Below are 26,497 nucleotides of genomic sequence, written 5' to 3'. Positions count from 1 at the left end.
GGGGAAGGGGTGGTGGTGATTGCAGTTATGAAAAAAAAGAAATTATGTCAAAAGTAGATACCAAAAAAAAAAAAGTACAGGGCTCTGCGGGGGCTCTAAAGATGAATTAAATCAGACCTTGGCTCTCTGAGAGCTTCACTTCAGAGGGAAGCATGGAGGCCTGGACACATGGTGGTCCTGAGAGGAGCAGCCTGGGGCCGATCCTGCAGAATGGGCGCACAGATGCGGGGTGGGGGACGGCGTCCACGCACAAGGTCCAGATCCCAGGAGGCAGCAAAGGGGCCACGGCAGCAGGGCAGCCCCGGGGGGCAGCAGCAGACAGTGGTGAGCAAAGAGGAATCAAGGGCCTGGAGGACAGACCACAGCGGGGGGGAGGGTACAGCTCCAGCCGGGAGAACCGCGCCGGAGGCGGCAAGCTCTCTGGCACCACAGCTCTGAGTTACCTGGGTTGGTCAGCTTCTCCTCCAGCTCGGCCTGAGTGGTCACACTCTCAGATTTCGGGGAGTGGATAATCAGCACGACAGAACCCGCACAGCTTAGTAGACACCCCAACTTGCCCAAGATGTTGAGCTTTTCTTTCAGAAGGTAAGAAGCTAAAATGGACCTTCAATTTTAAAATAAGATATGATTAAATCAAACTATCTGACCGACCTGTTTCTTCTAACTGCAGATGTTATTAAAGCTACATCTTCTTTACCATCACATTTTATTTTTAAATTAGTTTTTAAGTGTACAAAGATTAGGAATTTATTGAAGTTGCTATTTCAGTACAAATAGGATCTTCATGCCAATTCCATGCAGAGCCAGTACATAATGATACTAGTAACTCATACCACTCTATTATTTCAGTAGATATGAAATATACCAGGGTAGAAAACTAAGTTTTATGATTGATCAAAAATAAAAATATTGCCTCCATATTTTTAAAAGTACACAGTCCAAAAAAACTATGTTAAGTAGGAAAGCAGGATATGAAAATCGTTAAAATAATTACAAGTAATTCATGATCAGAACACTTAAGTTAAAATAAATTAAGTGAGAAAATGCACAAATAAGAAAAAATCAAAAGGCTAATAGTAATTGAATTATGGTACAAGGAGTATGGGTGATTACTTTTCTCTTCTCTAATATGGAAACTTTTAAAATGTGGTCACATTACTTATTTAATGCAAAAAAAAAAGCATTCCTCATAAAACATCTGTAATCTTAAGACTGGTACGGGGAGGGCACACCAGACCCAGATACCAATATATATATATACAGGACTATTTCCATTCATCCTCATTTCACAGATAAGGAAACCAAACCCCAGAAAAGATCAGCACTGAAACCAAGGCCACAAAGCTAACAAAAGGTGAAGCCACGGAGAGGTCAAAGCTTCCATCTTTCCCTTACAGCGCTTTGTGTCCCTGGCCCTGGATAGCCTGGTCCCCAAGGAGACCCATCAGTGTAGCTGGGAAAATAAGCAACATCCCTGAAAGAAACCATACAGGATATAATAATACAGAACTGGATGTTAAACTGGGGGGCTCCACACAGCTGCACGGAGAGGTGGCAACAAAGGAGTGGGCGGCTCCGAGAATAAGAGGTGGGCTGGAGTCAGCCAGGAACAACGGGTGGGCCTATGCCGGGGGAGAGGGCTGCCACGAATATGGAAGAAAGGGGCAGGGTAATCCCGCACCGCGAGGCCAACTCACCTCTTATTGCACTCTTGGTCTTATACCAGAGTACAAATTAAACAGCCCTGCTATAAAACAGTGCGTAACAGAAAACTTGAGGGATGCTAAGGCCAATAGATCAGGAAACAACTGCCATTGAAAAAGACAGTTTATTGCTCACGGTCTCCGAGCTGAGGGCCGTAGCATCCTACGCAGGACGGCACAGGGAAGTGCTAGCGTTGGTCAGGAGGCGCTGGCGGGTTGCGGAGGGCTGTAGCAAGAGCCTTCACTTCACTGTGGTCTCCGGGGGAAGGGGTGTGTAAGGCAGTGCAAGCAGTTTAGCACTGGCCAGAGGGAAGAGCTCAGTGGCGCTTGGGCACGGGCTGTCCCTAGCTGTCTATGACTTGGTCCTGGGGGATCAGCACAGGTGGGTAGTGGGCGGGAGTGTGAGAGTCCAAAAAAGGAGGTGGTTGGGATGTGAGCTCTGGATCGGTTGGTTTAGATTTGAGACGCATGCCTGAGCAGGAGAACTCCTCCCGAGGAGAAAGGTGCACATGCCAGCGGACACGTGAGCCAAGGCAAGGTGACTCAGGACCGGACTGTCCAGAACGAGGCGTGTGCGGCACAGGCATGCAGGGCAGATGTTAGGGCATCCAGTTTAGAGACGCTAGACACATGGTCAATAGAGTGCCATGTCATTTAAGGACACACCAGATAAAGACGTGGGCAACCGCTTACCTCCTGAGTATGTTCCTCAGGGAGAACTAGTCCTTGCCTCCCCTCTGTGGCTGAGAATGGATGACCCCAGGGCGGCTGGAATAGGGGCCATCTACCTAACAGGCTTCCCCAGCAGGAAATCCACCAGCTGTCTAGGCTCAAAACCTTTCTCCTCTCACTTTTCCTGGGCTGCAGTAACTAAAGCCTGCTACCTTCTGATCTGAGATTAAACAAAAAGCATATAAAATCTCTTTGACTTAAATCAGGAGTCCACAGACTATGGCTGAAGGCCCAATCCAGCCCTTCACCTGTTTCTGTGAATAACATCTTACTGGAGCACAGCCGTGTCCACACAGTTAGTCTGGTCTCTGGCTACTTTCCACTACAATGGTAGAGGCGAGCAGCTGCAACAGAGGCCACATGGCCCACAAAGCCTAAAATATTTACCATCTGGCCCTTTACAGAAAAAGGCGGCCACCCCCTAAGTTAAATGATCTACAGAACTAATCGCACATCTATCTGGAGAGTTGGCCTGAGGTGGAGGCACAAGTTACATGTCGGCATCAGGGCCACGACAGCACAGAGGAAGGAGCAGCATCCTCACTGGAGGGGTTGGGGGTACAGCAGAGGTGGGAGGGTGGGGTGAGAAGCAGCGTGATAAAAGGCAATGGAAAGAGGGGGAAAGAAATTTAATGCCGAGAGAGTCAATAGACTATCTTAATAAACTTATAGTAATAGTAAACAAACAAAAAATGCGCTGTAGAATTGACAGCAAGGTCTTGAAGAGAAATTTGTATACCCAAGTTCATAGCAGCATGATGCACAATAGCTAAACTGTGGAGGCAACTCAAGTGTCCACTGACAGATGAAGAAGGAAACAGTACACAAGGAGTGCACAAGGGTTCCCTTTTCTCCACACCCTTGCCAACACTTATCTCTTGTTTATTTTTTATGACAGCCATTCTAACAGGTATGAGGTGATATCTCATTGTGGTTTTGATATGAATTTCCCCCATGACTAATGATGTTGTGCGTCTTTTCATGTACCTATTGGGCAACTGTATGTCTTCTTTGGAAAAACATTTCTTCAGTTCCTCTGCCCATGTTTTAATCAGATTGTGATTTTTTTTGCTATTGAGTTGTAAGATTTTTTTATATAATTTGGAGATTAACCCCTTACCAGATCTATGATTTGTACATATTTTTTCTCATCCTGTAAATTGTCCTTGTATTTTGTTGATGGTTTCCATTGCTGTGCAGAAGGTTTTTATTGATTTTTTAAAAGATTTTTTTTTATTTTAAAGTCTTTATTGAATTTGCTACAATATTACTTCTGTTTTATGTTTTGGTTTTTTGGCTGTGAGGTATGTGGGACCCTAGCTCCCTGACCAGGGATTGAACCCACACTTTCTGCATTGGAAGGTAAAGTCTTAACCACTGGACCACCAGGGAAGTCCCTGTGTAGAAGCTTTTTGGTCTGATGTAGTCCCACTTATTTATTTTTGCATTTGTTGCCTTTGTTTTTGATGTCAGATCAAAAAAATTGCCAAGACCAATATCAAAGAGCTTACTCCTTATGTTTATCTTCTAGGAGTTTTATAGTTTCAGGTCTTTTTTTTTTTTTTTTTTTTCCCTGCGGTACGCAGGCCTCTCATTGTTGTGGCCTCTCCCGTTGCGGAGCACAGGCTCCGGACGCGCAGGCTCAGCGGCCATGGCTCACGGGCCCAGCCGCTCCGCGGCATGTGGGATCTTCCCGGACCGGGGCACGAACCCGTGTTCCCTGCATCGGCAGGCGGACTCTCAACCACTGCACCACCAGGGAAGCCCTAGTTTCAGGTCTTATGTTCAAGTCTTTAATCTGTTTTGAGTTGATTTTTGTGTACAGTGTAAGATAGTGATCCAGCTTCATTCTTTTACATGTGGCCTGACCAGTTTTATGGAACAGACTATCGTTTCTCCATTATATTCTTGACACTTTTGTCTTAAATTAATTGACCATATATGTGTGGGTTTGTTTCTGGGTTCTCTATTCTGCTCCACTGATCTACGTGTCTGTTTTTATGCCAATACCATACTGTTGGGACTTCCCTGGTGGCGCAGTGGTTAAGAAACTGCCTGCCAATGCAGAGAACACTGGTTCGATCCCTGGTCCGGGAAGATCCCACATGCTGCAGAGAAACGAAGCCTGTGCACCACAACTACTGAGCCTACCTTCTAGAGCCTCGTGCCTAGAGCCTGTGCTCAGCAGCAAGAGAAACCACCGCAATGAGAGGCCCGCACACCGCAATGAAGAGTAGCCCCCGCTCGCCGCAACTAGAGAAAGCCCGCATGCAGCAACAAAGATCCAACACAGCCATAAATAAATAAATAAATACCGTTTGGATTACTATAGCTTACAATATAGTTTGAACTCAGGAAGGTTGATGCCTCTAGCTTTGTTCTTTCTCAAGATTGCTTTGTCTATCTTTGTCTTTTATGGATCCATACAAATTTCAGGATTGTTTGTTCTATTTCTGTGAAAAAATGCCACTGGAATCTTGATAGGATTGCACTGAATCCATAGATTGCACTGGGTAGTATGGACATTTTAACAATATTAATTCTTCCAATCTATAAGAATGGAATATCTTTACCTTTATTTGTGTCTTCTTCAATTTTTTTCATCAATGTGTTAATAGTTTTCACTGTACAAGTCTTTTGCTTTCTTGGTTAAATTTATTCCTAGGTATTTTATTTATTTATTTTTTTGGCCATGCCACATGTCATGCAGAATCTTAGTTCCCTGACCAGGGATTGAACCCGCACCCTCTGCACTGGAAGCTCAGAGTCAACCACTGGACTGGCAGGGAAGTCCCTATTTTATTCTTTTTGATGCAACTATAAATGGGATTGTTTTCTTGATTTCTTTTTCTGATTGTTTTTCTTCGTGTGTAGAAACACAACTGATTTTTGTACATTGATCTTATATCTTGCAACTTCAGTGAATTTATTTATCAGTTATAACAGTTTTTTGGTAGAGTCTTTGGGGTTTTCTATATACAATATTATGTCAGCTGCAAGTAGAGACAGTTTTACTTCTTCCTTTCCCATTTGGATGCCTTTTATTGCGTTTTCTTGTCTTGCTCTGGCTAGGGCTGCCAGTATTATGCTGAATAAAAGTGGCAAGAGTGGGCATCCTTGTCTTGTTCCTGATCTCAGAGAAAAAGCCTTTGGCTTTTCACTATTAAGTATAAAGTTAGCTGTGGGATTGTCTTATGTGACCTTTATTATGTTGCAGTATGTTCCCCCTGTACCCAGTTTGTTGAGTTTTTGTCATGAATAGATATTGGATTTTGTCAAATGCTTTTTCTGCATCTATTGAGATGATCATATGATTTTTACCCTTCATTTTGTTAATGCGGTATATCACACTGATTGATTTGTGGATACTGAACTATCTCTGCATCCCTGGTACAAACCCCACTTGATCATGGTATATGATTTTCTAGTGTATTGTTGAATTCAGTTTGCTAATACTTTGTTGAGAATTTTTGCATCCAATATTCATCAGTGATATTGGTAAGTAATTTCCTTTTTTGTAGTGTCCTTGTCTGGTTTTGGTGTCACAGTAATGCTGGCCTTGTAAAATGAGTTTGGAAGTGATCCCTCCTCTTCAATTTTGGGGAAGATTTGAGAAGGATTAGTATTAATTCTCCTTTAAATATTTGATAGAATTCACCCGTGAAGCCATCTCTTCCTGGACTTTTCTTTGCTGGGATGTTTTAAATTACTGATTCAATCTTCTGCTCAGATTTTCTATCTCTTCATGATTCAGTCATGGTAGGTTGCATGTTCTAGGAATTTATCTGTTTTTTCCTAGGTTATCCAATTTGTTGGTGTAGAATTGTTCATAGTCTCATGATCCTTTCTATGTCTGTCGTTCAGTTGTAATGTCTCCTCTTTCATTTCTGAATTTATTTGAATCTTCTTTTTCCTTAGGTAGTCTAGCTAAAAGTTTCTCAATTTTGTTTATTAAAAAAGAAAAGCAGCTCTCAGTTTTGTTAAGCATCTCTATTGTTTTTATGGATGTTATTTCATTTATTTCTGCTTGGCTTTTTATTCCCTTCTTTCTGCCTACATTGGGGATAGTTTGTTCTTTTTCTAGTTCCTTTCTAGTTCCTTGATATCTTTCTTTTGTCTTAATGTAGGCATTTATTGCCGTAAACTTCCCTCTTAGATCTGCTTTTGCAGTATCCCATAGCTTTTGATATATTAGGTCTCCATTTTCATTGGTTTCCAGATACTTTTGGATATCCCATTTATTTCTTCTTTGACACACTGGTTGTTCAGGAGTGTTTATTTAATATCCACATATTTGTGAATTTTCCAGCTTTCCTCCTGTTATTGATTTGTAGTTTCATACCACTGTGGTCGGAAAAGATACTGGGTATGACTTTGATCTTCTTAAATTTGCTAACACTTGTTTGTGACCTATCGTAAGATCTATCCTGGAAAATGTTTCCTGCACACTTGAGAAGAATGTGTACTGTGCTGCTGTTAGATAGGATGTTCTGTATATGTTAGATTGGTCTAACATAGGGTTCAAGTTCCATGTTTCCTTGATTTTCTGTCTGGATGATCTATCCATTGTTGAAAGTGGGGTATTGAAGTGTTTTACCATTATTGTATTGTTGTCTATTTTTCCCTTCAGATCTGTTAATATCTGCTTAATATATTTAGATGCTCTGATGTTGGTGTGAATATATTTGTGATTGTTATATTTTTGATGAATTGATCACTTTATTATTGTCTAATGACCTTGTCTGTCTTTTGCTACTGTTTTCAGGTTAAAGTCTACTTTGTCTGATATAAATATAGCTACTCTTGTTCTCTTTTGGTTCCCAATGGCAAGGAAGATCTTTTTCCATCCCTTCACTTTGAGTGTATGTTTCCTTAAAACTGAAGTGAGTCTCTTGTAGGCAGCATATACCAGGGTTCTATTTTTTAATCCATCTAGCCACTCTATGTGTTTTGATTGGAGAAATCAATCCTTTAACACTAAGAGTAATTATTGATAGGTAAGGACTTATTAATGCCATCTCATTAACTGTTTTCTGGCTTATTGGAGTTCCCTTGTACCTTTCCTTCTCTCTTGCTGCCGTCCTTTGTGAACTGCTGATTTTCCATTGTGATATCCGTTGATTCCCTTCTCTTGTTTGTGAATCTACTGAAGGTTTTGTTTTGTGGTTACCATGAGGCTTACATTAAGACATCTTAGAGATATAAGTCTATTTTGCACTCATAACAATTTAACTTCTATTGCACACAGAACCTCTAATCTTTTATTCCCTCCATTTTTTCATATTTTTGATGCCACAATTTACATCTTTTTCTATTGTGTATCCATTGATCAACTGTGGTAGCTATGGCTCTTTTTTAAGACTTTTATCCTTCAACCTTTATACTAGAGTTAGGTAGTTAACACACCACCATATTACAGTATTCAGTATTCTCAATCTGACTATATGCTGACTTTTGCCAGTGTGTTGTATATTTTCATATATTTCCATGTTACCAACCAGTGTCCTTTCATTTCAGCTTGAAGAACTCCTTTAGGCATTTCTTGCAGGCAGGTCTAGTGGTGATAAACTCCCTCAGCTTTTATTTGTTAGGGAAAGTCTTGTTTTGTTTTTTTTTTCCGGTCCAGGTCTTTTATTTTCTTTATACCCATCATGCCATGAATTCATAGGGAATGGGCTACAACAGTTCAGGCTCCTTTCCATTGGTTCTCACAAAGTGTGCTTCTCTGGGTGGAGCAGGCTGGAGCTTCAGTTGAACCCAAGTACCTTTCTCTTTGGCTTCCTTCTTTTTCTGATCATTTTCCTTCACCCGTTTCAGGAAGCTATCTTGGCTCTTAGAGTGCTTAATATGCTTGATACGCTCATTAATTCTCTTGGCAAGAATCTTGCCCTTGTTTGTTTACACTGATGCCAACAGCATGCTGGGTTAACATTGTAGACTCTCCCAGTTTTGCCGTGGTAACATTTGTGGGGCATTCCTTTTTGAACAGTGCCCATTCCCTTGATATCTACACTAACACCTTTCTTGTAGATTCGCATGTACGTGGCCAAAGGAACAACTCCATGTTTTCTAAAAGGCCTAGAGAACGTGTAGCAGGTGCCCCTTTGTGTTGGTCATTTTGGCGAATACATTTTCATATAATTTCTGTGGCAAGGAGACCGAAGAATGCTTCAGATAACCCATCAAAGCCAAATCACTGTTACAACGAATGCACACTTCACTTTAAATGGTGAGAAGAATGCCTGAGAGACAGGGGGAGGGATAGGAGGCTCCGGGAGCCACGTGCGTAGGGAAAGTCTTTTTTTTTTTTTTTTTTCGGTACGCGGGCCTCTCACTGTTGTGGCCTCTCCCGTTGCGGAGCACAGGCTCCAGACGTGCAGGCCCAGTGGCCATGGCTCACGGTCCTAGCTGCTCCGCGGCATGTGGGATCCTCCCGGACCAGGGCACGAACCCATGTCCCCCACATCAGCAGGTGGACTCTCAACCACTGCGCCACCAGGGAAGCCCATGGGAAAGTCTTTTTCTTGCCTTCATTTCTGAAGGGCAACTTTGCGGGGTATAGTATTCTTGGTAGTTTCTTCCATTCAGCACTTCAAACATATCATCCCCTTTTCTCCTGGACTGCAAGGTCTCTGTTCAGAAATCCATTGATAGCCTTATGGGTGTTTCCTTCTATGATTTTTTTTCTCTCTTGCTGCTTTTAAAATTCTCTGTCTTTGATTTTAGACAGTTTTATTATAATGGGTATTGGACAAGATCATTTTGGACTGAAATTTTAGGGTAACCTATGAGCTTCATGAACTTGGATTTCCAAATCTCTCCCCTGGTTTGACAGGTTCTCAGCTATTATTTCCTTTACATAAGCTTTCTACTCCTTTCTTCCTCTCTTCTTCTCCTGGGATTCCAATGATGCCTACATTGTTTCTCTTAATGGTGTCATGAAAGTCCCACCAGCTTTCTTCATTCCTTTTCGTTCTTTTTTCTTTTTGTTCCTCACATTGGATATTTTCAATTGATCTGCCTTCAAGCTCACTGATTCTTCTGTTTGGTCGTCTGCTGTTAAAGCTCTGTGTTGAATTCTTCAGTTCTGTCATTTCATTCTTCAGCTCCAAAATTTGTTTGGTTCTTTTTTTACATCTTCTATCTCTTCATTAAACTTCTCATTTTGGTCTTATGTTGTCTTCCTGATATCATTAAATTGTTTATCTGTGTTCTTTTGTAGCTAAGAGTCTTTGGAACAGTTATTATGAATTCTTTATTAGGAAATTCAGGATCTTTATTTCTTTGGGCGTTACTGGAGGTTCTTTTGGTGGCGTCATGTTTCCCTGATTCTTCATGATTCCTATAGCTTTGCGTGTCTGCACATTTGAAGAAGCAGTCACCTTTTCCAGACTTTACGGGTAAGGGAAGACTTTCACCTAGGGGTGGGGTCATGCTGGAGTGCGCTGCGGCCCTTGGTCAGTGGTGCGGGGCACCAAGAGCAGGCGCATACGGTGGCACCAGGTCTGGTGAGGCATGTCTTTTGGCTCAGGCTGCTAGGGTCTACATCATCAGCAGCTGTGTGCTCCATGGTGAGTACTGCTGAGGGTCCATAGTGGCCGCAAGGGGTACTGGGGTCCATAGTATCACTTGGGGTCAAGTGGCTAGACACCAGGATAGGCAGAGATGGTGGCCAGAGCCAATGATGTGCCACACTCAGCTCTGAGGGCCAACTGCAGGTGCCTATATAGTTTCAAGTGCCTACATAGTGCCTGCCAGTTGCAGACACACAGACAGCGGTAGGGGCCAAGGCAAGCAGCAAGGGCTGGGACCAACTATATGCTCACTAGCAGCTGTGGGATCCCTACCATGGCCCTGCGGTAGCTGCACACTTCCCAGCCCCACAAGCCATGCACAGTGTAATGGAGGCTGGTGACAGGGGTTGGGCCAGGGCTGTGCAAGTGCATAGCTCAAGTGGCTGGCGGCAGGTCAATGCAGCAGGGCAGGCTAGTGACAGAAGACAGGGCCTGATCCAGACCAACATGTAGCTGTGGAGGCTGGCGGCCAGAGTGCTCTCCTGTGGCTGCCAGGATACCCGCTCCCAAACTGCACATTGCAGTGGAGGCCTGCAGTGTGGAAAGGCACAGCTGGAGGCACTAGCTGCAAGGAAGCACTTTGTGGCGGGGTCAGCTGTGGAGGTGTAGGCTGCTGTCTTGCACTCACATGGCCACAGAGGGCTGCTTGCTGCCCGTGCAGTTCCCAGGCTCCCCAAGTGCGGGGGGGGAGAGTGGGGAAATGGAGCAAGGAAGGCCTCGGCTTCTGGCATCAGTGAACGTGAATACCTATAGGGCAAAAGTTGCTGAAATATGCAGGGGTCCACGGTGGTGAAATCTGCTAAGTTTTTCTGCAGAGCAGGTCACTGAGAACCACACTCACTCCCATTGCATGGCTGCCACTGGTATCCCCTGCTTTTCTTCCTTGCTCCTAGCCATTTCAATACACTTCAGTTTTGCCAATCTGGGTGGGAGCTTCGTGTGGTGCTCTGAAAGTCTTGGGGAAACTCGTCACTTCCTCCATTCTTCCTTTCCTGGCCAGGGGAACTCTTCCTATCTGGGAAGTTCCCTCATGGCACTGAGCAACCCCAACTTGGGGGAAGGGATAATGCAGTCAAAATGAAGCTGTCTTCTTCCTTATTTTTCTTGCAGTTATTCTCAGGTTTTTGGTTCCACTGTATCACTAAATTTTCTCAAGTGGACTCCGGAGCTCTCCCAGAGCTGTTTTCATTAATGGATAGCTAATTGTTAATTATTGTGGGGAGATGGAGGCTGAGTTCTTCCTTTCCAATCTGGATGCCTTTTAATGCATTTGCTTGACTAACTGCTTTGTGTAGAACCTCCAGTACCATTATGAATAGAAGTGGCAAAAATTGGACATCTTGTCTTGTTCCTAATCTTAGGGAGAAAGCATCTAGTCTTTAACCAGTAAGTATGATGTTAGCTGGGGCTTTTCCATAGAGATCCTTTGCAAGATTAGGAAGTTACCTTCTATTCCTAGCATATTGACTGTTTTCACCATGAAGGGGTGTTGAATTTTATAAAATAATTGTTCTGTGTCTGTTGAGATGCAGTGTTCACCCTTTATTCTATTGATGTGGTGTATTACATTATTTTATTTTTGATGTTAAATACACCTTGCATTCCTAAGATAAATCCCACTTGGCCATGGTATATAACCCCTTTTATATATTGCTGGATTCAATTAGAGTATTTTGTTGATGATTTATCCATCTATATTCGTAAGAGAATTGGTTTGTAGTTTTCTTGCACTGTGTTTTGGTTTTCTTACCAGGGTAACATTGACTTCATAGAGTGAGCTGAGAAGAAATCCCTCCCTTCCTATTTTTTGGAAGACTTTGTGAAGAATTGCTATTAATTCTTCTTTAAATGTTTGGTAGAATTCACCAGTTTTACCTAAGCTTTTCCCTGATGTAGATTTTTTTATTTACTAATTCAATCTATTTACTTGTTATAGGTCTTTTCAGATTTTCTATTTCTTCTCAAAACAGTTTTGTTAGTTTGTGTCTTTCTAGGAATGTGTCCATTTCACCTACATTATCTAACTTGTTGGCATACAGTTGTTTATAATATTTGCCTATAATTCTTTTCATTTCTGTACAGTTGGTAGTAATATTCCTCTTTCATTTCTGATTTTAGTATTTTTAGTTTTCTCTCTTTTTTGCTTTGTCAGTCCAGCTAAAGTCTTATCAATTTGGATGATATTTTCAAGGGACTAACTGCTTTTATTGATTTTCTCTATTGTTTTACTATTCTCTATTTCATTAATTTATGTGCTAATCTTTATTATTTCCTTCCTTCTATTTGAGTTTGCCCTCTTTTTCCAGTGTCTTAAGATGGAAGGTTAAGTTGTTTATTTTGAGGTCTTTCCTTTTTTTTTTCAATGTAGGCATTTACAAATATAAATTTCTCTCTCTGTACTGCTTTAGCTGAATCCTAAATGCTTTGGCATGCTGTTTCTTCAGTTTTATTCATCTCAAAGTATTTTCTAATTTCCCTTGTGATTTATTTTTAAATATTTATTTTTTGGCTGTGTCAGGTCTTAGTTGCAGCATGCGGGCTCTTTGTTGCGGTGCGTGGGCTTCTCTCTACTTCTGACATGGAGGCTTCTCTCTAGTTGTGGTGCATGGGCTCCAGAGCATGCGGGCTCATTAGTTGCTGCACATGGGCTCTCTAGTTGTGGCACACGGGCTCCAGAGTGCACGGACTCAGTAGTGGCAGCACACAGGCTCCCTAGTTGTGGCACGTGGACTCTCTAGTTGCAGCATGTGGGCTTAGTTGCCCCATGGCACGTGGGATCTTAGTTCCCCAACCACGGATCGATCTGGTGTCCCCTGCATTGTAAGACCAATTCTTAACCACTGGACCACCAGGGAAGTCCCATGATTTCTTTTCAGATCATTGATCATTCAGTAGTAAGTTATTTAATTTCCATATATTTGTGAATTTCACCAAGTTCACTGATTTTACTTTCTAATTTCATTCCACTGTGGTCAGAGAATGATTTCAACCCTTTCAACTTTATTGATGATTTTAACGGCCTACCACATGGTCTATCCTGAAGTATGTTCTACGTACACTTGGGAAGAAGATGAATTCTGCTATTGTTGGGTGGAGTGTTCTAAAGATGTCTATTTTATCTACTTGGATATAGTGTCATTCAAGTCTTCTATTTCCTGCATGATCATTTGCCTAGTTTTTCTATCCATTATTGAAAGGGGGGTACTGAAGGCTGTGACTATTATTGTTGAACTTTCTATTTCTCCATTCTGTCAGGTTTTCTTTTATATATTTTGGATCTCTGTTTTTAGGTAACTATTTGTTTATAATTGTTATGTCTTCCTAACGGACTGCCCCTTTTGTGATTATAAAATGTCTCTCTTCATCTCTAGTAACTTTTGTTTTGTTTTGTTTTACAGTCTATTTTGTCTGATACATAGCCTCTCCAACTTTCTTATGGTTACTATTTGCATAATGTATGTTTTTCCTTCCTCTTACATTTAATCTATTTGTATCTCTGAATCTAAAGTATGTCTGAAGTAGAAAGAATATAGCTAGATCTTGTTTTTCATCCTGCCTGACAATCTTTGCCTTTTAATTGGATTGTTTAATCCACTGACATTTAATGTTTTTATTGATATAGTTAGATTATGTTTGCCGTCTTACTTTTTGTTTTCTACGCTTCACATCTTTTTCTTGTTCCCTATTTCTCACTGCTTTCTTCTGCATTAAGTGAATCTTTACAGTGTGGCATTTTAATTCCTTTAATGATTTTTTTCACTATATTGTTTTAAGTTATTTTCCTTGTGGTTTCTCTAAGGCTTATGAGAATACATTTCAAATTGATACTAACTTAACTACAGTGAGATACAATAATGTTACTCTTATATAGTTCTATTTCCTCTTCTTCCTTTGTGTGTGTGTATACACACACACACACACATATATGGTGTTTATTAAATCTGTTTGCTTATGTGCATTTTATTGAAAATGAGGTTTAACATTAGTGGAATAAATTTATTTTCCTATGTATAAAGTGACACTTTTTGCCCTTTGTCATTTTATCTATTGGGGTTTTCATATTATTTTGGTCAATTTAAGAAATTCTTTTTTTTAATATATATACATTTTAAAATTTTATTTATTTAATTTATTTATTTTTAGCTGTGTTGGGTCTTTGTTGCTGTGTGCGGGCTTTCTCTAGTTGTGAGTGGGGGCTACTCTTCGTTGCGATGCGTGGGCTTCTCATTGCGGTGGCTTCTCTTGTTGCAGAGCATGGGCTCTAGGCACCCAGCCTTCAGGAGTTGTGGCTCGTGGGCTCTGGAGTGCAGGCTCAGTAGTTGTGGCGCACGGGCTTAGTTGCTCTGCGGCATGTGGGATCTTCCCGGATCAGGGCTCGAAGCCGTGTCCCCTGCATTGTTAATGGGATGAGGTTGCTAGAATTACACAGAAACATCCTTCTTATTTTATCTTTTAGTGTAGAAAATTAACCTTTTCATTTTTATTGCTTCCAATGTTTGAAACTTCTTAACCTTCTAAGATCTGAAACACATTAAAAGTTTTCCTACACATGGACCATAAAATCTAGGTACATAGCTAAACTTTTTTTTCTCCTTTTTTACAGATAAAATCTCTGTATGACTTACTCTGGTTTGTGCTAGAGATGCGAGTTTGTTCAATGAATATCAGAGACATAAACTATCTGTAGCTACAAGCCACTGATACTCAGGTAGGTATTAGTGGAGATGCCAGTTAACACACTGGGTTCACTTCAGCTTTACATAGCATACTCTGCACTGCTGAGTGAGATAACACACCTCAACATATCAAATAATGTCATTACACAAATCAGGCACTGAATGTAATATCAACAAACGATTCAATGTTGTATTTGTTTCTATTTCACATTTGGATGGCCATCCTGTACATAATGCTTAATTCACTTAGATCACATTTTGATGATGCTATGATTAGGATTTAAACTGATGTTCCTACAAATTGTTTACCAGTTTTCCCAAAACTATTTATTAAAAAAAAAAAAGAAACCCTCTGTTTTAAACTGGAGATATGACAACTAAATGCAGATACTAGACTACATCTTGCACTAGAAGGAAAAATAATGGTATAAAGGATGGCAGTATAAGGATAATGGTATAGAATAATGGTATAATGGTTCACTTAACAAAATTGGAATGGGGAAGGCAGATTAGAAAGATACATTTATTATAATAATGTTAAATTTATCAAAATTGATGATTATACTATTGTTATGGAAAGGATGTCTCTCGTCTTAGGAAGTACAAGTCAAAGTGTTTAAGGGTAAAGGATCATGATATATGTAACTATTGTCACACGGATCAAAAAAAAAATCCAAAAAACAAAACAAGCACCACATTCATAATAGAAAAGTGCTTCTCAAACAAAGGTGATTTGCCCCACAAGGGGACATTTGCTTATGTCCAGAGACATTTTGGGGAGAGGGAGCTACCAGTATCTGATGGGTGGAGGCCAGGGATGCTGCTAAACACCCTACAAAGCACAGGTCAGCCCCCCAAAACAAAGAATTATCTGGCCCCAAATGGTGATAGCATCAAGGTTGGAAAACCCTGATACAGAGAAAGGAAATGATGGAGCGAGTGGGATAGAACGTCAACAATCGATGTATCTGGGTGAGGTGTATATGGATGCTGTTTTAATTTTTCTTAACCTTATAATTTTTCTGTAATTTGGAAATTAATTCCAAATAAAACATTTTTAAAAGCCTTTTTAAAAGTACTTTGTTGTGATGATTACTTTATCATACATTAAACCACTGCAGTGAAAAGTGGACCTATCTGGGAACTCTCTATTCTATTTCACTGATATTAGACATCTTTTTTCCCAGTGCCACATTCTTTTCATTTCTGTTTCTATGTAATTCTAGCAACCTCATCCCATTAACAAAAAAAGAATTTCTTTTAAATATACATATACCTATGTACCTACATATTGATATCTTTACTTTTTCCAAATTAATTTGTTTTCTTATTTTTAAAAAAACATCTTATTGGGATCCTGAGTTGAAAGCATTTTTTTAATCCAGAATGCCATCTCACACGGTTCTTTGGGAAACGTCTCCTGAAGACCTGGAGCAGTGAACACTTCTAGTGAGGAGTCTTTGAATTATCAAAGTCCTTAAGAATTGACAGTTCTTTGGAAATTAATGAAGCAAGGCATTTTAATATGTGTGCATTAAAAGTGCAAACATCATATGGTTGGGTTGTTTATTTGCCTGATTATTTTTCAGGAAACGGTGAGTGAGGCTGGGCTCTGAGAAGCTGAAGTGGTGATTCCCCAATGAGAGCCCCACTCATGTAATCTAAGCTTTTCAGGGCCATCCAAAATGCAAAGTGTTGTTAAGCCACACGTGATACTAAGCATATGTTTGGATTAGAACAATGTACTACAAACACATTTTCAAAGGTTCACACGTGGAAAACGCTTTTGTGCTTTTTAGGCCACAGAACCTTAAAGCCTAAGCGACGTTAAGGTACGCAATTAAATACATCTACCATAGACACACTTCTCTGCAAGGATCTGGAGCTCTGTCTGGAATATAGCAGAACACCAATATATCAATGAATTAGAAACCTGGATGCTATTTCGCTTCTATTCTATCTCTGTTTATTAATGATTTCTTCAAAGGTAAAATAATATAAAGAGGTTCACAAGAGGATATGTGTTAATATATTTAATAAATGTCTCATAAAATCATTTTCATAGGTAAGCCAAGTGTAATAAAGAGAAAGACCTCATTTGTGGTAGCTGGCTGCTTTCGTGTCCCCAGTCCTCTCTTTTCCCTTTTGCCCCATATCCGGGTAACCTGATAAGAAGGACAGCTCACACCCTCAGGCCCTTGGCACTAAAATTTCAAACCATGTAAGCCTCAGACTGAGCATGGGAACCTCCACCTGGCTCACTTCGTAACTGCAATAAAAACTCAAGGCCCCGCGTGGCTCCTGTTCTACTCCAGACCAAACCAGAGCTATTCTCCTCGGGTGATACATTTGCTATTGACTGTTGTGAGTTGTGAATCCTTTTACACAACCCACTGGAGCCCATGTGTCATTTGTCCCAACCTCCATAATCTCCTGAGATAGGGGACTGCCCAGCATCCAGCAGGGGATGCTAGGGACCCAAATAAAACACCAACTGACTAGTTTTGCTTATTGATTTCTCAGAATCACTTGCTAAGGAGCTAGGAAGACTCCAGTCTCTAGGAAGTCTTCCAGAGCAAAGACCAGGAGAGTGATGACGTCATGTTGGTATCCATGAATAAGTAAGGATTTGAAATATACTGAAGCAAATGTCTAAGACAGGGTTAATAATTCATACAACTAAATCTGAAGGGATAAAAATTAAACCATATGGAATGCAATACTGAAGACATATCTTCAGTTACACTTCTACTTTTATTATTTTAACAGAAACATTTAAAATGAAAAGTTTTCTTATACCTAAACTACACATTAAAAAGCAAAACACAGAATCCCAGCTCTCACCCAAATGGCACTCCAAGGGCACCAAGAGGAGTCACCAGGACTGTGGGGACCGCCGTGTAAGCCAGGAAGTTTCCAATCTGGCCAACAGCCACTGTCAAGAGAATCACAAAGGTATCACTGCAATTACAAAAATCTCTTTGAGCATTCATCACAGAGTTGAATTTTGCAAGACTGTGCTCTGAAAGGGCTACTTCTTTCTCATTACTGGTGAGGAAGGAAATATGGGGCATCATTTGCGTGATTAAGAGTCCTGAGGGCAGAGGAGAGCAGGCCCCATAGTATCACTGGCCCAATTAGTTTCAACCCTCTATGGAAATTCCCAGTCTAACCAGCAGTGACTGACAGTGGGTACAAGAGTATGTTTCCACTTTCTTCTTAACACATCCCTGTTTTAAGATAGATCATGTAGAGCTTTCCATGTCCCGTCAGGTGGCCTGGGATCTATTCCAGTGACTCACTGCTGGCACATCAAGTGGAAACACTACTGCCTGTACAGGGCTGTGCCTGGGGCTGCACTGAGATAGACAGATAGACAGATAGACAGATAGACAGAGCTTAAAAATGAGTTCTTCGATGAATCAATGTCTACTAGAAAATTTCTTGCCTAAAAGACAATGTGTGACAAAAAGACCTCAAGATATATCTGAAATATCTAACAGAATTTTTCTTTATATATGTAAAGGTCTGAACTCTAATTTTATTATTTTTATATTATAACACATGACCTCTGATCTGGTACTTAAGGCTGAGTGAAGAAAGTCCTTTGTAAAACTAGTTGTGTGGGGCACAAGCTCACCAAATGCCCACAGCCCAACTACAGATGAGGAAGCAGGAGCTGCTTAATTTCTTCAGACCCAGGACAGTCTGACCTGGACAAAATTCAGGGCCAACAGCAGGCAGCAGGATCCTCTGCCTTCACCCTCCACTGTCTCCCACCATCCCGGTCCTTATTCCAAAGAACAAGCTAAGCTCATCCCACCCCCTCCATCCAGCCCTGACAGACAAATGACTGATCTTACAAAAGGAGACCAAGCTCTTCACCACAAAGAGTACTTACTTGCAATTGTTCCTGCCCACCACACAATGTCTGTTAAATAGGAGGTACCTGCAAAAGAGTGAGACAAAAACATCAGGAAAGTACGAACCAAGAGGTTTACAAGCTACACACTCAAAAGAGGAATTTTTAAATAAAACTAAAATTGAAAAGAATGAATGCCATACTTTTATTCACCCTACAAAGAAACTTTAAAGTAGTCTATAAAGAGCAGAATGAGAAACGATTAAAAGTGGCAAAATACTTTCTGCAATCAACACAAGCTGACCCAAGCAAATAAAATCTTTATAAATTGTACTTTATTTGGGAGGGGGTCTCAACACATCATCTAGAGACAAATATTCTTTGGAGTAACTTTTTATATGTTGATTTCAAACGAGATTTGACCTTCAAAGTCCAATTCTCTCATGCATTTACTGAAACCCATTTATATGATAATTTTTCTAGTACAGGGTTCTGTGACTTGCTACTTAAACAGGTTCATAATGTAGAACCTTTGTGACATGGCTCTTTTTGCAACCATGTGAAAATGGTTGAAAGCAGACCCTTACACTCACTCAATGATCGGACATTGTACACAGTGGTTTCCCTTTTACTCTCTTGGATTACCCTCTTATGCCCCAATGCATGCCAGGGCAGGCAGAGATGGGAGCAGGTCTCCTTGTCACATCCATCTCTCCTTTTGTCCTTCTTCAGGTATGTCAAAATGCTCCTAGTCTAACAGGATTTTTTCACTTCAGACTAAAACACCTAATCTATTTGGATGTTTTAATTCGCAATAATTTGGTATAATGAACATAGGAAGCCAGGCTGCTTCTTTGAGGAGCAGAGCTACAGGTATTTAAAAAGTACTTTTAAGAAAATGAGACCAATAAGTAATGATAGAGTGGAAGGAATGGTCTAGTTCAAATAGCACCATTTGGTAACATCACAGTAAAAACTGATTCAGGCAAGAACCATCAATAGAGACTAAAATAAGTGAATGAAAGTTTGTTGAGGGACAGGATTGCCACGTAACCTCCATGAATCACCTCCACCAGTTTTTTTATTAATCACAAAGAGAAAAAGTTATCTTTACAGTACTCTAAGACTCTGACGGACATCACCTTAACTAAGTGGTCAAAGTTGACACCATCAGCAGTGGGACAAACCAAATCCTGCACCTCCTGAGGGTGCATTGAGAAAGGCACATCACATCTGCAGTACTCCTGCCAGACTGCATCACCTGAATCTAATCATGAGGAAATTGTGAAATGGTCCACATATCAGCTGGCCTGTACGTTTCAAAATCGGCAAGGTCATGAAAGACAAAGGTACTGTTGCAAATGACAGGAAACTAAAGAGATGTGACTAAACACATGATGTTAGATGGGAAAAAAGGCTGCTATAAAGGACAACATTGGCGCAACTGGCAAAACTTCAATATGGATTGTTGTAGATAATTGAGTAACAAAACCCCTTCACTTTCTGCATGAGAATGCGACTATAAAGCTGACAGCCATGTGGCCAGGGGACAGCACGTAAGGTAAAAATGACCTCTGATGGGCAAATGGCATCTGACTGGAGGTTGGGCTCCCCTAGTGCAATACCTCTGAGAATAGGAACAGCTCTTTCAGGGCCCGGGATTCCTGCCTCTATGACTTTATACTGGAGGGCATGAGGCTTGTAAGGCTGGGCAGCTGTGACACCGTCTGCTGCAGTTCTGCCTCTGGGACCCTAAACCATGCTCTGCCTCTGCTACCAGGCTCCAACAGAGAGGGCCTGACACTGGCTGTGGCTCCTGTCCCATGTCCCTCTGAGTGTGTCTGATACAAATGTGGCCCATGATGTCCTACATATCAGAAAGTAGAGCTGAGCTGAAGAATGCCCTGCAGTGAACACTGCAGAACAATGATCAACTATTAGTATAGAATCCTTGTTCAATTTCCCAAATGTGCTAAATCACAACTGTGGCTATTTTAGAGCATGTCTTTTACTTACATGTGGAATCTGAAAAAAAAAAAAAAAAGACACAGAATTGTCAAAGCAATCCTGATGAAAAAGAACTAAGCTGGAGGCATAATCCTCCCAACTTCAGACAATACTATAAAGCTACAGTAATTAAGACAGCATGGTACTGGCACAAAAACAGACAGGTCAATGGAACAAGATAGACAGCCCAGAAATAAACCTATATACCTATGGTCAATTAATCTTCAACAAAGGAGGCAAGAATATACAATGGAGAAGACATTCTCTTCAGCAAGTGGTGTTGGGAAAGCTGGACAGCATCATGTAAATCAAGGAAATTAAAACACTCCCTCACACCATGTTCAAACATAAACTCAAAATGACATAAAGACCTAAATATAAGACATCAAACTCCTAAAAGAGAACATAGGCAAAACATTCTCTGACACAAATCATAGCAATATTTTCTTAGATCAGACTCCCAAGGCAAAAGAAATAAAAGCAAAAATAAACAAATGGTACCTAATCAAACTTAAAAACTTTTGCACAGCAAAGGAAACCATCAAAGAAACAAAAAGACAACCTACGGAATGGGAGAAAATATTTGCAAATGACACAACCAACAAGGGCTTAATTTCCAAAATATACAAACAGCTTATGCAACTCAATATCAAAAAAACAAACAACCCAATCAAAAAATGGGCAGAAGATCTATATAGACATTTCTCCAAAGAAGACATAAAGGTGGCCAACAGACACATGAAAAGATGCTCAACATTGCTAATTATTAGAGAAATGCAAATCAAAACCACAATGAGCCTCACACCTGTCAGAATGGCTATCATCAAAAAGTATACAAATAATAAATACTGGAGAGGGTGTGGAGAAAAGGGAACTCTCCTACACTGTTGGTAGGGATATAAATTGGTGCAGCCACTATGGAAATCAGTATGGAGGTTCCTTAAAGAACTAAAAATAGAGCTATCATATGATCCAGCAATCCCACTCTTGGTTATATATTGGGAAAAGATGAAAACTCTAATCTGAAAAGATACATGCAGCCTGATGTTCACAGCAGCATGATTTACAATAACCAAGACACAGAAGCAACCTAAGTGTCTATCAACAGATGAACAGATAAAGAAGATATGGGGTGTGTGCGTGTGTGTGTGTACACACACACGCACACACACACACACACACACACACACAAAATGGAACATTACTCAGCCATTAAAAAGAATGAAATATTGCCATTTGTAACAATGTAGATAGACCTAGAGAATATCATACTAAGTGAAGTTAAGTCAAAGACAAACATTATATGATAACACTTACATGTGGACTCTAAAAATAATGCAAATGAATTTATATACAAAACAGAAAAGACTCACAGACACAGAAAACAAAATTATGGTTACCAAAGGGAAAGGGAGGGGCAGATAAATAAGGAGTATGGGGTTAACAGATACACATTACTATATATAAAATAGAAAAGCAACAAGAATCTACTGTATAACACAGAGAACAATATTCAATATCTTGTAATAACCTATAATGGAAAATAATCTGAAAAAATACATATAAATAACTGAATCACTTTGCTGAACACCTGAAACTAATATTGCAAATCAACTATATTTCAATTAAAAAAATTTTCAACAAAACCAAATTTATAGATACAAAGAACAGATCAGTGGTCTTTATTTAATTATTGTTATATATGTTAAATTTTTTATGTTACAAACCCAACAATATATTGTTGTAACTTATAATAAAGATAATGTTAACTTTGTTATTTTATATCCTAAAGAAGCTTAGAAAACAAAGGAAGTCAAGTATAAACTTATAGTAGACCTTTTCATTGTTATAAAATGTCCTTCTTGGGCTTCCTTGGTGGCGCAGTGGTTGAGAATCTGCCTGCCAATGCAGGGGACACGGGTTCGAGCCCTGGTCCGGGAAGATCCCACATGCTGTGGAGCAACTAAACCCGTGTGCCACAACTACTGAGCTTGCGATCTAGAGCCCACGAGCCACAACTACTAAAGCCCGCATGCCTAGAGCCCGTGTTCCACAACAAGAGAAGCCACAGCAATGAGAAGCCCGTGCACCGCAACGAGGAGTGGCCCCCGCTCTCCACAACTAAAGAAAGCCCGCGTGCAGCAAAGAAGACACAATGCAGCCAAAAAAAAATGTCCTTCTTTGGCTACAGTAACAATTTTTGCCTTAAAGTCTGTTCTGTTTCATACTAGCATGCCCACTCCTGCTCTCTTTTGTGTATAAGTAAATATTATTGCTTATTATTTAAAATAACTGTGAACACATTTCATTCTAGATCTTGAAGCTTGTTTTTATAGCAGATGCACACAATAATTTACTCAACAGCTTTTCAAAAATTCTATATATAATATTCGAAAGATTTTAGGGACTCTGAGATCAAGGAATCAGTCACAATCTTTTCTGTTGGGGGTCTATGCTGGGGGCAGGGAAAGGCCAATTCCTTTTACTGTGATGAATACAGTTTTGTCATGAGTGCTTACGCAGTCATGGGATCACTGCTACAGCAGCAGCTAGAATGTGGGCAACACTCGGGCAGTGAAAGCTTGTCCAAGGATGCCAGCACAATGGGACCCACTGAAGCTCTCCTCTTTCACTGCTATAGTTTTCCCCACACCATTAACTACCACACAGCACGTGCTTTTGACAGTCTGAAATGGACTGTCACTAAAATGGGGAAGAACCTGGGATACCACGTAGCCAGGGCTAGAGAAATAACAAGCCTTTGGTCTCCCTTTAGTCAAAAGGTACAGGTTAGTTCCAAGTGTTTAGGGTCCTCCCACTCATACTCCCCAGGAGGAGTTTGTGTTTGCTGAAATCCAAAGGTATTGCGATCACCCTCACCTTTTAAGCCAATATTAGGCAAAATTTTTCTGCTTCCATGGACATTAAGTAAGTTAAGATTTTCTGTCGGGATACTTGCCCCACACCCCTAACTGCAGATCAAAGTGATACTGCTCTCCATGGCCCCCAAGGGCTCCAGCTCAGCAATATCCCCAGTGCCCACGGAAGTAGCCTATGGCTCTTCTTGCCCATGCACCTGTGCCTAGCATCTTCACTGAGCTGGCTGCCCCAGGTTCCATCCTCCTGCAGCCAGGAATTCCTAGGAACCTGCATTCCATGTTAGCCATTGGCCCTGTCATAGATATTATTTTCTTATGTCCTAAAATGACTTTGTTTCTTCACAGTTTCACCTTCATCACTGTCCCTAAAAATCCTAAAGTTACTCACCTGACACCCTCAGGAGGCACCTGTTCAAGCCTATGGCCATGCTCATCCTCTTCCCAGCTGATGCCTGGGACTTTTCAAGTTCTCTGGCCTTAGCAAGAACAAGGAACCTCAGAATTGTAGAACACTGGTTTTCTGTTTGTTTATTTGACTATACTCATGCCTCCTCCCCTCCACTCCTAGGTGTGGGTTGCAAAGGTAGCAATATCTAAAGTCTAGAATTTTTTTCCCCCTCATACTGGAAACCTTGGATGAGAGTTGAACGGTTGTTTATAACAGCTGAACTACAAGACAAAGAAGTGTTGTGCAAATACAAAAGAGACTTGTCAGGATGATAATATCAATTGGCATTGATGTTGTCCAACCATGGACTCGTGGCTTTTAAAACCTTCCATTTAGGTTTAAATGTGTATCAGAAATGTCCTTAAAATATGACTTTCTAGCACAAAAATAGAGGCAGTCATCTAGTTTATTTACTTGCTGATTATACCACAGCAAAACTGCTTCCACTCGTGTGTGCTCTGTACAGCAACAACAGAATTGCTCCTATCAGCAAAGCAAGAGTGGATCACTAAGTCCTTTACAAATTAATTAATGCCTTAACTTTAAAAAATGTGTAAAAAGATGCTACATAGTTTTTACAGAGTTCTTAAAAAAGGACTATCAAGAAAACTTCTTTCCTGACACCAACACAGCTAGATGAGGGCATTAATTAGACTCAATCTGAGCACTTGGTATTCACCAATTTATGAATGGATTTAGTACTTGAAGTTCTTTTGTATGTTGGCTATTAGATATGCAGAACTTATTTTCCTAAAGAAATAGTTGGGCAATCTTGAAAAAGAAGAACAAAACTGTATGACTTATACTATCTGATTTTAAGATTTAAAAATTAGATTTTTTAAGATTTTTAAAAAAGATTTAAAACTACATAATCAATACAGACTGGTGTAAGGATAGACATATACAATAAAACAGAATAGAGTTCAGAAATAGACTCACACATGTACAGTCAGATCATGGACTAAAGCAACAGTATAATTCAGTAGGGAAATTTCCTCAACAAGTGATGCTGAACCAAATGGATACCAGTAGGGAAAATACTGAACCTTGATTCATACCTCACTCATATACAAAAATTAACTCAAGATGGCTTACAGACCTAAAGGTAAAAGCGAAAGCTATAAAACTCCTAGAGGAAAACACAGGAGGATGCCATTGTGACCTGAGGAGAAACAAAGATTTTATTTTGGCAGAAATCAAAAAGTACTAACCACATAGAAGGAAAAAAATGATAAGTTAGACTTCATCAAAATTTAAAATTTCTGCTCTTCAAGAGGAAACATTAAGAAAATGAAAAGACAAGCCTCAGAGAAAATATTTGCAATTCCTAAATCTGCCAAAGGACTTGTATCCAGATTATACATACATGTTACATATAATGCACACTATCAATAATAAAAAGATATAATCCACTAAAATACAGGCAAAAGTCTTGAAAAGACACCTCAAAAAGAGTGTATACAAATAGCCAATAAACTCATCAAAAGATGCTCAATATCATTAGGTATCAGGGGAATGTAAATTAAAATCACAATGAGATACCACTGTACACTCACCAGAATGGCTAAAATTAAACAAATGACAACACCAAATGTTGGAGAGAATGTGGAGCACCTGGAACACTCATTCATTACTGATGGGAGGGTAAAATGGTACACCTGTAGTTAGAAAGTGTTCAGCAGTTTCTTAAAATTTAATTATATACCTACTGCATGATCCAGCACTGCATGATCCAGCAATGCTCCCAGGTATTTACCCCAAAGATAAGAAGACTTTAAGTCAAAAAAGAATTATGTAAGGATTGTCATTGCAGCTTTCCTCAAACAGCAAAAATTTGGAAACAACCAAATTTTCAGAATAGATAAGCAAATTGTGGTATATTCAAACAATGGAACACTACTTAGCAATATAAGTACGACTGATACATATATCACGATGAATATTCAAACCATGATGAAAGAAAGAAAGAAGAGTAGACATAAGAGAATACATACTGTATGATTCCATTTATATGAAGTTCAAGAACAGGCAAAACTAATTCAATCTATGCAGATGGATACTAGGAGAGCAGACCCTCTGGTGTAGGGAGGACAGAATGAAAAAGAAAACGAGAGAACTTTCTAGGATGACAGCAATAATCAATTTCTTCACCGAGGTGTTGGTTACACAGGTATATTTGCTTGTCAAAACTCACCAAACTGGGACTTTCCCAGTGGTCCAGTGGTAAAGAATCTACCTCCCAAGGCCACGGACGTGGGTTCAATCCCTGGTCAGGGAACTAAGATCCCACATGCCACAGGGCAATTAAGCCCTCGTGCCACAGCTATTGAGCCAGCGCACCTCAACTGGAGAGCCTGTGTGACGCAAACTACAGAGCCCACGTGCTCTGGAGCGTGTGTGCCATAACTAGAGAGAGAAAACCCTCACGCCACAACTAAAGAGAAGCCCACACACCACAACGAAGATCTGGCGTGTGGCAACTAAGACCCGACGCAGCCAAAAATAAAATAAATAATAAAATAAATAAATATTTTTAAAAAATCATTCTTGTAAAAAAAAAACACCTCACCAAACTGACCCTTAAGATCTATGCAGCTGACTATATGTAATTATACT

The 26,497-nt window shown here is 40.2% G+C and overlaps 1 protein-coding gene and 1 pseudogene across 3 annotated transcripts in view; both read right to left on the bottom strand.

The window, feature by feature from the left end:
- The window catches only part of NIPA1 (NIPA magnesium transporter 1), a 37,309-nt gene that overhangs the window by 3,415 nt on the left and 7,397 nt on the right, over positions 1–26,497 (bottom strand). For all 3 annotated transcript variants that reach the window (XM_060153134.1, XM_060153135.1, XM_060153136.1), the window contains 3 exons: positions 18,587–18,634; positions 17,530–17,620; positions 444–604 (listed from right to left, as the gene is read on the bottom strand). In XM_060153134.1, the coding sequence (XP_060009117.1) occupies positions 444–604; positions 17,530–17,620; positions 18,587–18,634 (300 nt within the window). The remainder of the gene's footprint in view (positions 1–443; positions 605–17,529; positions 17,621–18,586; positions 18,635–26,497) is intronic.
- LOC132521930 (large ribosomal subunit protein eL21-like) lies at positions 8,085–8,618 on the bottom strand (annotated as a pseudogene).

The sequence above is a fragment of the Lagenorhynchus albirostris genome, chromosome 6, assembly GCF_949774975.1.
Source record: "Lagenorhynchus albirostris chromosome 6, mLagAlb1.1, whole genome shotgun sequence".
Lineage (NCBI taxonomy): Eukaryota > Metazoa > Chordata > Mammalia > Artiodactyla > Delphinidae > Lagenorhynchus > Lagenorhynchus albirostris.
Note: the sequence above shows the minus strand (reverse complement) of the source record. Positions and strands in the feature narration are given on the sequence as shown.